Source organism: Hetaerina americana, unplaced genomic scaffold (assembly GCF_022747635.1).
Source record: "Hetaerina americana unplaced genomic scaffold, ioHetAmer1.1.p SCAF_6, whole genome shotgun sequence".
NCBI classification, from domain to species: Eukaryota; Metazoa; Arthropoda; class Insecta; order Odonata; family Calopterygidae; genus Hetaerina; species Hetaerina americana.
In genome coordinates, this window is record NW_027287205.1 from 77506657 (window position 1) to 77521046 (window position 14390).

At 36.6% G+C, this 14390-nt stretch overlaps 1 protein-coding gene across 1 annotated transcript in view; it reads left to right on the forward strand.

Moving 5' to 3' along the window:
- The window catches only part of otk (protein tyrosine kinase 7), a 230700-nt gene that overhangs the window by 209244 nt on the left and 7066 nt on the right, over positions 1-14390 (forward strand). The window contains exons 7-13 of the mRNA XM_071594255.1: positions 2358-2660; positions 3395-3739; positions 5741-6010; positions 7598-7745; positions 8651-8778; positions 10153-10386; positions 12420-12614. Coding sequence (XP_071450356.1) covers positions 2358-2660; positions 3395-3739; positions 5741-6010; positions 7598-7745; positions 8651-8778; positions 10153-10386; positions 12420-12614 — 1623 coding nt within the window. The remainder of the gene's footprint in view (positions 1-2357; positions 2661-3394; positions 3740-5740; positions 6011-7597; positions 7746-8650; positions 8779-10152; positions 10387-12419; positions 12615-14390) is intronic.

Here is a 14390-nt window from a genome sequence, read left to right on the forward strand (position 1 = left end):
TTTATCCCTACATATTTGGCCCATTACAACTTCTCCATTTTTCTCCACACCCACATTTCAAAAGCCACCAATCAACTTCAATCATCCTGCTTCAGTGACTATGTTTCAGCATCGTACATAGCTATGCTCCATATCAAAGTTTTTACGAGTCTTTTCTTAACATCCTTACTCAACGTCCCTGTCATCAACTCCCTCCTCCTTGTGAAAGCCTCTTCACCTAGTGCAATTCTTCTCCTTACGTCCCTACTACTTTGACCGTGTTGGTCCAAAACACTTCTGAGATACGTAAACCGTTCTACCTACTCTAGTTCTTGCCCTCCTATTTTAATGTTAAGCTTATTCTTTCTCTTTCTGGAAAATTGCATAACTTTTGTCTCATTAAATTGATTTTTATCTCATACAAATTTCACTGAATTTCCAATTCACTCATCAATGCTTGCAAGCCGGTGGAGAATTGACAAACTATGGCTTGGTCATCAGCAAAAGGCAAAAGACCATGTTTCAGTTTAGAAATGTGGGTCTCTGAAGAAAGTTAAAAATAAACTAAAGATTTCAGTGGTAAAATATTGATGAACTTCCTCAGTCATTGTTAGGAAGTGTTGACTAAGCAACATTTTAACGTACAGCAACATGTGTGGTACTGCTTGGACATCAAATACATCCCTCAGCACCAATCCCAAGTGTTTATCATTTAACATAAGCGGCCAACAATCAATATATAATGGATATACATTTTTGGCTAATTTTCTAGGAGCAATATGCTGCAGTCAATTTAGTACTGCAATATCAGGCATAACTTTAACCGGTCACAAACATGGTTTTTACACATTAACACTGAATGAATATGCAAGCCAAGGTATTTGTGTATGTAAATTATGCATAAAACATTAAAATGTACTCACAGAAATCACGCAAGAATATGTTTCTTCTTCAGAAACCCTTTCAATGAGGAAAAAGAGTTTTGAAGTGGTCATACCTATAAAGTTGATTCAAATTTGGTAATAACATATTGGGAAGATTTTTACCGATTTTATTAAAACACTTATTTCATATCACATTATGATTATTCATTGATTTCTATAGTCTACAGGAAGGCGTGCCCTGTTTAATATTCTTTTATTGAGAATGCATATTTTTCTCGTTTAAAGATTTTACTTAGTGTTTTTTGTACACACCGGCACTTCATAAATATACAGGGTTATTACAGACATAATTGCCTATCTGACTAGTTTCAAGGTTTGTGTAAAAAGTTTTGGAAACAGTTTTTTTCCTGTCGTGAGTGTACTTCACAGCATGTAATGTGCAGGCTCGGTGATGGGGGGTCTGACTTTCAACATGCACCAAGGGCAAATCACCTGTGAGCATTCATTTAGGCTGGATCATGTTTTGTAGATCCCTGTCAAGTACAAGTGCAAAATGCCGCAAACAATTGAATGACGGTATGCCATTAAATTCTCTGTTGGACTGGAGAAGTTGGGTATAGAGATGTTGGGTATGATTTGCCAAGTTTTTAAGGATGGAAGCATGTCACAAATTCAGTTTTCAAGCAGCGCAAGTTCTTCTGAATTGGCTTAGAGAGTGTAGAGGACGAGCCCTGCACTGGACAGCCATCAATATCAAAAACCAGGGAGTGCATAGCTACAGATTGTATTGCATTGATAAGATGACAGTACACACCATTATCACTAAAAATTTGGCGATGGATAAGATTTGTGCTAAACTCATCCCAAAGGTCTTGACTGACGACCCAAAGCAGAGTTGAGTGTCTGCTTGCAAAGACCCTCTGCAATTGCATCGCGATGATTTCCGAACCCCATTATAGTCCCAACTTGGCACCAGCAGACTATTTCCTATTCTCAAGAGTGAAATTTTTCCTGAAAGAGCACCAGCATGGGATCCTAAGTGTCATCAAAGAAGCTTGCACGTGCCCTCTTAAGGACCTTCCGGAATCCACTAACCAGGCAGCCTTCGAGTTGTGGGGAAGCTGCTTGCAAAAGTGTGTTGATGCTCAAGGGATGTACTTTGAAGAATTTTGAGGCTTTGTAGCAATAGTTGCATTGAAATGCACATTAGCGGATGACTCCGTTAAAAGTTACTGTTGCGGCATCTCCCGCAGTTTCTTTGGAATATCTGTCATAAATCTATTTTTGCAAAACTTTCCCTGATACATGTTGTACAAACCTTGTATGCTCTCTTTTAAAATGCACCTGTATTATGTACATTCCTTTGTATTTGATGACTCCTATACCTACATCATATGTAAGGTCAGTGGACAGTAAAAATATTATTATTATTATTGCATTGAGGCAAATGCTTACAACCTTGTCCAATTTCTTTTTTCTTGGATTTCCTTTCAGTCATCGACGAACTGAGCCCTCAATCGCTTGAGATCTATCCCGAGGTGGGTGGGCGGCGGGGTGGTGAGTTAGAGGATAGCGTGGTTGTGGTCGCTGAGGGGAAAGAGCTTGAGGTGGAATGTGTCCCTCCCCGGGGAAGGCCGGTGCCGTCGGTGCACTGGCAGCCACATCACGGAAGGAACTCCCTCGAGTCACGACTTGTTATATCGTATGCTTCCCACTCAAAGCACCAGGGGGAGTACAGCTGTGTGGCCAAGAACACAGCAGGCACGACTCGCACCTCAATCAAAGTCATTGTTTCTGGTGAGGAATTTGGAGGTCTAAGTCATGTGACTTGGGAAATCTTTTTTGAGAAATATGGTATGGTTGGGGATAAGTTTGATGCAGTGCATAATGTACTGACTAACCACCCTGAGAGCCCTGGTTTGAATCCCAGGAGTGGCAGAATATTTCAGGTGTAACCCAATCCCTACTTGGGGTGCCATGTAGAGGAAACCACTTCAAGTGGAATATCCCATCCTGTGGATGGGACGTTAAATTTTGTTATCCCTTGGCAAGTTTTATTTTTAGATTAGGCTAATCGCAACGTCGAGTTCCCCTATGTCCTTCCCTATCCCATGAAAATCCAACCCTTACGATAATACCCACCTTTCCCTGATGGCACAGGAATGCATGACCATGACCTCAATTGTTGGTTGCCTCCCATAATAATGCTGCATTAAACATTTGCATGTGATTTATTTTCTTCAATCTACCTATATCTTCATTATGCTTGACGTTCCACATATTTTTCAAGACAAAATGGATTTATTAGAACTAATGACTCAGGGTTCTCAGTATTTACTAATGTGCGAGTGATAAAGGATTTCCTTTCTGTATTAATGATATAGAATTCTCAGTACATGCTAACATAATAATGGAACAGAATTCACCATGTCATGAGTACCTAAATCAACCATGATTTTTATTGTCCTCTTCTGGATCATGTCTCAGTTGGGTTAACATAATATATTTGATATTGTTTCTCAAATTTCCAGTTCTTCCAAAGATTGAGATTGGGCCAATTGATTTGGCAGTGGAGGAAGGCCAGTGGGCGATGCTGCCATGCAGTTTCAAAGGGTCCTCCTACCCAGCCACGAAAGTGAAGTGGCTGAGGGAGGGTGCCACTGTGGTGGTAACGGGGAGCCACCCTACTCCGTCCTCTGCCTCTGGGGCAATGGGCGTTCCGTCATCGCCCACGCCCCGAGTGAGGGCCCATATCAACAATGGGTCGATAACATTCTCACCGTCCCACCCAGGTGACACTGGCCGCTACCAATGCTCAGTGGAGGCCCATGGCTACCCTCCAATCTTATCATCCATTGCCACTTTTGTGGTGAAAGGTGCGTGTGTGCAATTGGGTAATCAGATCGTGGTTCACTTTGAGTTTTGTTGCACTCAAAGATGACTCCGGTCTCAGAGTCACTTATTCCAGTTATTCTAGAAATTTCAATATAATATCCCTGAAGTATGATTTTTTGGTTGAGATAATTAAAAAAGTGACCTTCCCCAGGCACCCTTTGTGTTATTCTGCCTTAAATTTGGCTCTTTCCACACATCCTCTTTGATGACTGCTTTCAACTAGCTCTCAAATAACTTTCATTTGAATAGGTAAACATATTCCAGATGTTAAGACAGAGTGACAGTCAATGCCATGATACATGCATCAACCAGAATTAGTTTGCCTGGTATTGCATTTTGAATAATTGAACTTTTTAAGTACATAGCTGCCAGATGCAAATGATGCCATATTTCTTATTCAAGTTAAGTCAATTCTAGCAAATACCTACAGTCATTATATTTCATGTTTCTATGAACATTAAGGCCATGTTTTTCAGTGAGTGTACAGTGCAAGTGAGAAGAATGCTAAAGATACAAATATTTAGCAACAAGTACTGTATTTTCCCATCGATAGTGCATATGTTATCTAATAATATAATGTTCATATGATCGAAAAAAATTATGATGTGCATTATGCAAAATGAAAATTGGACAAATTCAAACATTTACATACCTATGAACGCAATAATTTAAAGAAGAGTCTCGCAAAAATAAATTAGTCTGGAAGTATGCCTTTCTAATTGTGTTCTATTTTATACAGATCTGCTACTGTTGCAGTTATCTCATCTCAAAATTCCTTGAGAAAAAGGGCACATGGTATCTATACAAATTCATGATAACTACTAAGTTCTAGATATGCGTTATACCTAAGTTGTGCGTTATCGATGGGATAACACAGTATTTGGGAATTTCACAATTTTATTAAATTTAAATGAATAATTATTTATTACCATTCACTGTGTTCTTTTTTTTCATTTTTTATTTTAAGTATGCTTATTTGTGAGAGACTGCCACGTGAATACTGCTCCATTTATTTTATGCTTTAGTGTTTGTTTTCAAGGTTTCTTATCCTCTCCATTCCTTAACATTGTTCCCAGGTGAGGCAAATGCTTGATTGCAATTCTTTCATTTGAAACCCGAAGTGTATAACCCATGGATAATGTATTGGGAGAGTAAGGCATGGGATCCTAAGAATGGATAATTATTATGCCAATATGTCCTCATTTGAAGTTCCATATCTCGAATCTACTAGAAATTCATTCCCTTTAATTAATATGGTGGTTGTTTGATTAAACTTTCATATTTAGATTGCATAATAATATGTTCTCTCCCCATGGACTTCAACCTTGACATGATTAAAGGGCATCAGAAATAAGCTATGTACTATTATTTTGTTTTTATTTGATACCGGTACTTTAAAATATATGTTTATTGTATTATTCTCTGCTTATTTATTTGTATTCAAATTGGCCTCTGCTCTTAATTAGAATTGCTATCATTCTTATTCTTATTCATTGTGTTGCTAGTTGTATTGTTTTAGGTATCATTTCATTATTTTTGGTTACCAGAGCAGTCCCACCATACCTTGCTTGAAATAATCAATTGTACTGTCACCATTGAACATGACTTTTACTTACTAAGGCCATAAGATGAAAATTCTCTGCAAGATAGGAGTCTATATTAATTCAGTTTCATTTTTCAAAATAGGCACTTGTTACTTGCAGATAACATGGAGACATTATTCACAATTTGTGTGAGGTTTCTTGAAAAAATTAAAAAAATCATGATGAATTCTCCAGTAGTACATATTTAGGGTCATAGACATTTTAAAGCCTTAAAGTATCTTTTTTTTATCTTCATAATGCTTTGCATTTTTACCTTTTATAAATTGAGTGATTATAATACTTGTTAGTTCGGTAATGAAAAAACTTTTATAAATCTCCTTTTATGTTTAATACAAGCGTTGAGTCTGCAACAAGATGATATATTTTTTTATCTTTCAGAGCGTCTGAAATTTCTGCCGAGACCTGTCAATAAACGTTTGGAATTGGGATCTCTGGGGAAGTTGTATTGCAAAGCTCAAGGAGCGACACCGCCTGGGGTTCGATGGATGAAAGCTGGTGCTCCATTGTTAGAGTTTCCAGCTCATGTTCATGATAATAATGGCATTCTGATTCTGAATGGGGTGCAGAGAAGCGATGCAGGCCAATACACCTGTATTGCCACCAACGAACAGGGCATTATCAATGCCACAATCGAGGTGGAGGTCATAGGTGGGTTATCATGTTTGAATAAATAATTAATGACAATGATGTTTTTTGGCTCCTAAAAGACATGTTTGGGATATGTATGGAACACTTTACATTGGATGCAAATACAATTTATTTCAATTAGAGTTGGAATACTAATGTACAGTCACAAATAAAAAATAGCAGACATGAGTATTAACTGCATATAAAAGATTAAATTTATTTATATACAGATAGAGGTATAAATTCATCCACAGTATAGCAACAATGTTCGCACATGAACTGATAAAGTTTAGACTGAAATTACAAAAAATGGCAGTGTTATATAGCTGTACAGCTCGCCAAAGCCGCGCACCGGAGATCAAAGTGCAGAACAATCTGGAACAAGATGGGCTTTTTGTGAAGCGATGTCACAGCCTTAGTAAATTCTGAAGCATTTCAGTTGGAGTCTCAAAGGGGTTTCAAGAGGAGATTGGGTACATTCTTAAACAGTTTTCATTGGTTATTCTTCTCTGAGTGATTATAGCCTCCATTTTATGCCTCCAAAAGCAACCCCCACCATGCACTTTAACTCCAGGCTCTGCTTTAGTTGGATAGTGACCATGACTTTTCTTTTGTCTGGCTAACTTATTGACCAAACAAAAACTCAGAGGGAAAATAAAATGTTTGCACTCTGATGGTTTGATGTGCTTGGAAGTCATATGTCATTAAGGGCTTGGTCCCAAGTGTTCTTCTCCTTCCCTTGATAGAGTTTAGAAAGTCTCAAATAAGTTGATTGTCAGCATTACACACCAAAATTGTTGGCAAAAATTTGCAATAAGTCTAGTGATTTAGAGTTAAGATACTGCATCTATTTGCATTGCTTCTGATATTATTTCATGTTGACTTTTTATTTAAAACGCAGTTAGAGTTTTTGTGAGAAATGAGTATCAGTACCATGATGCCTTCAAAATGTTCACTTTTAACTTTGCAGTATGCAAATGTTTAATGGTGTGCATTCCATGGTGAAAATTTCAAATTAAATGCCATGTTTTCCAGCCACAGGATCAGGTTCATTGTTTTAAATCACACTGTGTATGTATATTGATTTATTAATACTATAGAGATCTTAATGTCTTATGCTCTTGGTTCGTACTTCCCTTAGCTTCTAGTTGTACGATAGATCAAAATAACAAGAAATGATATTTGCAAGTAACCAGCAGAGGTGTTGTGGTAATAGTCCATATTTGTAAGCCAAAGGACGCATAATTATCCTGTAATTTTAAAAAAATATGCAAATATATATATAGTCCTTTATTTTTATGGACTTTTTTGTGAAGGAGTAAAATGTTTTCGAAAAAATAACAATTTCGATTATTAAGTGGCCAGATATAATAACATTCGTGGTGATCATTCTAAATGTCATTTCAACTCAGTTCAGAAAATTGTGGCAACAACATTGGTAATTCATAATGCTTGTCTTTAGAAAAATTATTTATTATATTCATGTTGATTGGTATTTAAACAGTCCATGTTATTTAAATTAAGTTTTAAAATAGGTGCATAATACAATGTGAAAAAATCTATGCATGGCTTCGTTCAGATTTTTAATTTGCATTTCGACTATTGCAGTCACACCCAAGTTCACCGTTGTGCCACTAAATCCAACGGAGGCCTATGAAGGATATCCAGTAATGATGAATTGCAAGGCGGAAGGTGATCCTCCTCCAACCATCCAGTGGGACAAGAATAGCGTACTCAATGGGTTTGACCAAAAGAGGTATGTGGGTGATCATCCAATGTCTCAAAATGCCATAGTTCATAGGAACTTCAAAACAGGTTTATGCATACATGCATTTGACAGTTTTGACAAATGTATTCTACATTATTCTTTCCTGCATTTTAAGTCTCTGAATCGGGATGCATGCATGGAATAAATGAATCCATGATCTAACCCTGGATCATACCATTCTAAAAATGCACTGCAAATTCCTATGCACTCCTTAAACCCCAATTCTTTAAAACATACATCAATGTAGCAAAACTAATATGCACTGTTGAACAATGCACATGCAGTTTCTACTTTTACTTGTTTGTGTATGGTATGAGTTTCATTAGGCCTCCGGTTAATGTCAAAGTTTTTTCACTCTGTGGATCAGGGGGAAATTTTTCAAACCTCCAAGTCAACTTACCAGTCCTCTGTTGATTAACCAATGTAAAATTCAGGGCAGGAGTTCCATGAAATATGGTATATTACATTTCCAGATTCTAATGCTATAGGGAACACTTACATTAAGGCTATGAATGATTCATAACTTGACTGTCAAAACACATATGGTACAATATTTTGTAACACTGTGTTTGTGAGGCTGTATGGTGATGCCAATTACAAATACTTGTAAACTGACCTGTAGCTTTGAGAAACAGGTCTGCAGTCTCATGTTCAGGCATACATGGATCGTCTGAAAAATTTCTGACCTAGTAAATAAATGAGACATTTTTTTCTTCAAATTTTTTATTTTCATTTTTCAACTTAACTCTCCATTTGAGTTGATTGACTTTTTCCCGGGATGCTCTCACTTTTTTCACCCTTCCAAATAGTAGTTGTCATTTTCCACAAAATAGGCATTTACGTAAGCAATAGCCAAAGCAGTCAGCATTTCACATGTTTCATGAAATTTTCAGATTCATTGTTTTGGAGAATGGCAGTCTGTATGTGAAAGAGATCCAACCAGGAGATGATGGAAAGTATGGTTGCACAGCTGGGAACAGCGGTGGATTTAAGAGGGAAGAAGTTACTCTTCTTGTCCGATGTAAGTTTTAATCGGTGTTGTACCTTTTAGTAATGATAATACAGGACTCCTGAGGATGTGTGCAATTAAAAGGGAGCCATATAGAAGATGATTTTATGTTTGCATGCAAATAATGATATACCTACGGGGCCCTTTGTGTTAATTTGATAAAAATTGCCTAACCAAAGCAAAGTAGAGTAATGGGTAAAAGGAGAAAACTATGGATTCCATTTGTTGATACAAACATACATTATGATTGAATAAATTTAAAGGTTATGGAGAATTCATGTAAGAATAAATGGTTTACTCTAACTGAATGAACACCTCGCATAGAAATAAGTGACCCCTATCTATATACTTCATTGTAGGCCTGTTCACATATACTATATTCTATTGTTTCAGGCGTCACTTCGTGGAAGTATTTAATATCCATACTAAAAGGGAAGACTTCTACTTTTCCACAGATTTTATTAATGTTGCAACGCGCCTTCTCAAATCAGGCATTTATAAACTGAAATGCGAGGATTGCAACAGTGTTTATGCTGGTCAGACAGGTTGGAATATTAAGTTACAAGTCAAGGAACACGCAAGGTGTCACAAAAATCAGAATACCAACTCTCTCTTTGCCAAGCATTTACTGGAATTTGACCACAGCAGTTACTTTGTCCCTGAGATATTATACATACTCGCTAAAGGATTAAAAATGGACGCTCTCGAGCAAATAGGGATAAGAAGGCACTTGGCAAACCCCAACACAACCCTTTGTAATGAGCAATTGTTCCCATACCCCTCCCCACTCCTCTCCAAGAAACTAGCCCGGAAATGGTCAAAACAACCCCTCAACGCACCTGAGAGCCCCCACCCCTCTCAGGCCCTTCCACCCCTCCCTGGCCCCACTCTGTCCTGAGGGTATATATTCTGGCACTGTCTGTTTAGCAAATTTGTGCCTGATGATGCCGCAAGTCAATGAAATGCATTGTACCATATAATTAAATCTGCAGAAAAGTACAAGTCTTTCCTTTTAGTATGGACTGTTCACATAATATGTACCGGCAGATATTATTGCAAGTCTTGACCATAGGTCAATTCAATCTCTTCAATCGGAAGATAATTTGATGATAATAAATCGGTTCCATTATCTACCCCTAATCTTAGCTAATTTGTGAAATAATGCAAGACATTCCCAATTCATATTACTTCAGCAATCTGCCATCAGTCAATCGAGTATCAACTCAGCCTTCCCATAAGGTCTGATGAAAAATTGAAATTTTTTGTTCACTGAGAAAAAAAAATGATTTAATCTTCCATTCACTATCATGTTAAAGAGATCTATGGAGTGTAAGATCATAAGATTTAGATAAAATCTTTTAACATGCTTTGAATTGTTCTTTCTAGCTGGAGAGGGAGAACGAGGAGAAATTGGTGATGAAGGGCTTAGCGATGGGTCAATGATGACAAAAACAGTCACCATTACGCTGAGTGCTGCAGCAGCCTACATGCTCCTCGTTGTTGGGCTAATGTTTTGGTGTCGGTATAGAAGATTGCGCAGGAAGCAGGCTTATGCGCAAGCAAATGGTGCCACTGATGCTGATGGCACTGGTGGGGGTGTAGATGGAGCAAGTGCCTTGTGTGAGTTACTATTTTCTCTCTTTAATCATAGTGAATTTCCATATTCACCTTGGGTTTTTAAGCAAATGTTAGGCAGTTACATCTCGCTGAATAAATTCAAATCCCATAGAGAACTGTGATCTCCCATTTAAAATATTAACTATTTTAATATTACTTAACATACTTTAATTGGTGGATTAGATTTATATGGCTCAGAAATGTGGCCATTGAAGCAAGAGTTGAAGCATAAATTACGTGTGCCATTCTCCTCCACACGTACACGTACATGTGGAGGAGAATGGGGAAAGTTAAATGGATAGAAAGGAAAACAAACGTTGAAGTTCTAGGCATGGTAGGGGAAGAGAGATAGTCGCTGGGAGAAATTCAAAGGAAGCAGGAAAAATGGATGCAGCAGATACTGAGAAACAGTGGGATCTTGAAAACAGAAATAGAGGAGAGAATGTTAGGAAAGCAAGGGAGAGGGAGGAAAATAATAGCTGTGGTCACTTTGGATATTAATATTCAGAACTGACTCTCTTTCAAAGAAATGATAATAATAGTTTTAAAGTCAAAACAGCGAATGAATAGTTATGTTTATCTCAAAAAATATTTAAAAATCAGTATCTCATTATCCATCAATCCATCTCCTTTAACATAAAAGTTCAGGCTTTTTCTCATAGATGACCTATATAATAGGGAATATCCCCACTTCCTTAATGTTTAACTTAATGCTAGATGGCATGGTGGTTTTTATTTCTTTTAAAGTCAGTTTGAGTGTTCCTAGGAAGTCAGACCCTGATACAATATTTCAATTTGGATTTATGGAGGCAATTGCACCGCACAGAATTTTGTGTGCAGAAAAATGCTATGCCAAGAGATGTATTCTGTTTGGAGACAAAAGAATAAGCAAATGTTTTATATTGGATGTTTTCAGACTTCAGTTTGTGGAAATCACTGAAGTAAAAATAACAATGTATCTTTATAAAATTGAGTGGAAAGATACACTGTTATTTTTATTTCAGTGAAATGTTTTTTCCTTCACAAGTCTTTACCACAGTGGTGGAAATTCGTTGCGAAAATTTGTTGTGATTACAAGTTTTGGTAATTTTAAATTCTTTAAGGAGATAAAACAAAGACAAAAAAATGCAATATTGAAAAACTTGCTGCACCAAACCAAGCATTCATAATGAGAAGGATTCATATTGTACCTAAATACTGGTCCTTCAATTCCTGGCGGACAGAAATGTATTGCCTTGTGCAATATGTAGGGTTGAATACTTGCAAAGTTGAGTACTTGTGAGAACACATACTTACAGAAGAAGCACTCCTAACCAATATCCTTATTTTTGAAATTTTTTTTCTTAATTCAGGATGCTTGGAGCCTATTTTTGTGGTAACTTCAGTTTTTCCAAGTTTATCCTTGACGTTTGTTTCATTATAGTTCATGATATTTGGTGACTGTACAAAGTGATTTTTTAGGGGATGAAAAAAAATTATGCAAAGATTTGGAAGAATAAATGTAATGTATGAAAAATATAAAACCTAGTCTTTGAGGCAAGAGGATGGACGTAAATTGGAGGCTATTGAGATGTCGGTGTGGTGGAGAAAATAATTTGGACTGAGTGAAAGACAAAATGATGACGTATTAAGCTGGGTGGGTGAAGAGAGGAGGTCGCTAGGGGAAATACGAAAAAGGTAGAGAAAGTTGATGGAGAAATATTGAAGGGTAGTGTGCTATTGAAGGCTGTGATAGAAGGGAGAACGTTGGGGAAGAGGGGAGTCTTTTTGGACGCCATGAAGGAAGGCTATGAAGAAACGCATGATGTAGTTCAAAGAAAGAGTAAGTTGTCACGATTCTTAGAAGTAAATATTTATTAGGAACTATGAAAAACCTCCTTGAATGGATGAAGTGAGTATCCTCACTGATAATTGGAAGTTAACTGTTATTGTTTTAAAATATGGTGTTAATCCACAACTCAGGTTATCTCCCTGTGCATACATAGGATTCAACAGTATTCATTCTCAAATTTATTTGTTGCTTCTATTGGTTTCAGTGACCAAGGCTGAGAATGGTGAGGCTGGAGGGGTTGGAGGGGAAAGGGAGTGCAAGGAGGGTGGTGGTGGAGCCCCTGGAGACTCGGGTGGGCACTCGTCATCTTCATCACTCCGAAAAGCACAGGGCCGTGCTCCTGCTGCCCTTGACCGCATTACATTCCCCAGGAAGGACCTTCATTCCTTTGTGCCCCTGGGTGAGACTTGCTTTTCTTATATTTTAACCCTTTGCTTAATCCCAACATTTCTTTAATGAGTTCTTGATAGGAAATAATGTTTCCCCTGTCAGAAAAATTTTAATATTTACAGTCTTAATTAATCATTATGCATTTTTTCCTTAGCATCAATTAAACCATCAATGGCCATTGAATTAATTCTGAAGTCAGAAGAAATCAGAGTGATGAACTGAAAATCAATTGCTCTGTGACATTTTGTGCTTAATTAAGAAACATGCATAGCAATGCTTGTTTCATGTTCATAGAACTATCAAATTTTAATAAAACTTATTCCTAGTTTCCTTTAAATCAAATTTCTATAAGATATTAAATGCTTGTTAGATATTTAGATGTCGGAAAGCAATTTTATATTAGGAATATATGGTTAAAGCCTTTGATGACATTGGAAAGACTAAAGCAACTTTAAGATTTCACAAATTCCAATGGTAAGTAATATAAAAAAACTCCACATGACTTACTAAGAATTCCTTTATTTGCCATTACCAAGTAACATATCTTTAGTTAAGATATGCTACAAATAAAAATAAGACAAAAAATCCTTGGGCTAAATTTCTTAGGAGTTGTGATTATCCAGGATTAGAGATAAATTCAAGTTTATGCAATGTAGAGTTTGTCGGCCCCTGGGGCGGCGGGGTAACCTCCTCGCCTGCCAACCCAGAGGTCGCGGGATGGATTCCCATCTAGGTGGTTTTTCCTCCACCCAGGGCTTGGATTTATGTAATTGTCAAATTGTTACAACATTGTCCAAAGTCCTATGTGAAGGCCGAAGTGCTATTTTTGGACTAGTGCAAAATAAATAAATCTTTCTACTGCCAAATCTGCAGCAGAAGTTTTAAGGCTTTGAAATTTATGGAAACGTTTACAAAAAGTAATATGAATCAGATGATATGACACAAAAGTATATACTTATCATAGAAAATAAGTTGGGCTTGTTTGTGTTTGAATCACCTGTTTATTTTCATTGTTTTTTAGTGTTAGTCAGCATAGTACATAGTTTCACAGTTGCAGCATGTCTTAATTCTTTCCAATAAAAAGTTGAACTTTCAATGCATAAAAATAAACCAAGGTCCACCTAGAATTTTTGCCCCAAAAAGTAATTAACAAAATAATGTAGTATGTAAGTGACTAAAAAATAAGTAAGAGTGTTATTCTGCATTAGTATTGAAAGTTAATCATTAAAGTTATATGAAAATGCAGAGAATAAATAAAAATTTGAGAAAGAATAGCAATGAAGCATAAACTTTATTAGCAAGTGCTCTCAGTAGCATATAGTAGAACAGTTTAATTTTTGCTATCTGTATTTACGAATTATTGACCCAGAAGTTACTTTAATATGTGACTTCATTATAAATAAAATTTGAGTTTTTGTTGGCCTGAATAAATAAGACTTTTTTCAATATGTTTGGTGAAGATATGCAGTTGGTTGATACTTGATTAACCCAAAGGTCTCAGGCATCACTTTGTAAAACTTATTAAATATTTTTAAATAATAATATACTTTATGTATACTGAATGTCTCTTAATTTACAGACCAAGGTATCAGCACTCACTGTTATGGTGAAAGTCGATATCTTTTAAAAATTTAGTGTAAGCACTGACCTGACAGTGTTACCATCAAAACCTTGGTCAGTAAATTATAAAAAAATGTTGAGATCCCTTTCGGTATTTATATTTAATTTAAAAAGAAAACTTAGTTAGAAAGAGAAGCATTAGGTTATGTTGAGTGTAATTAGCATG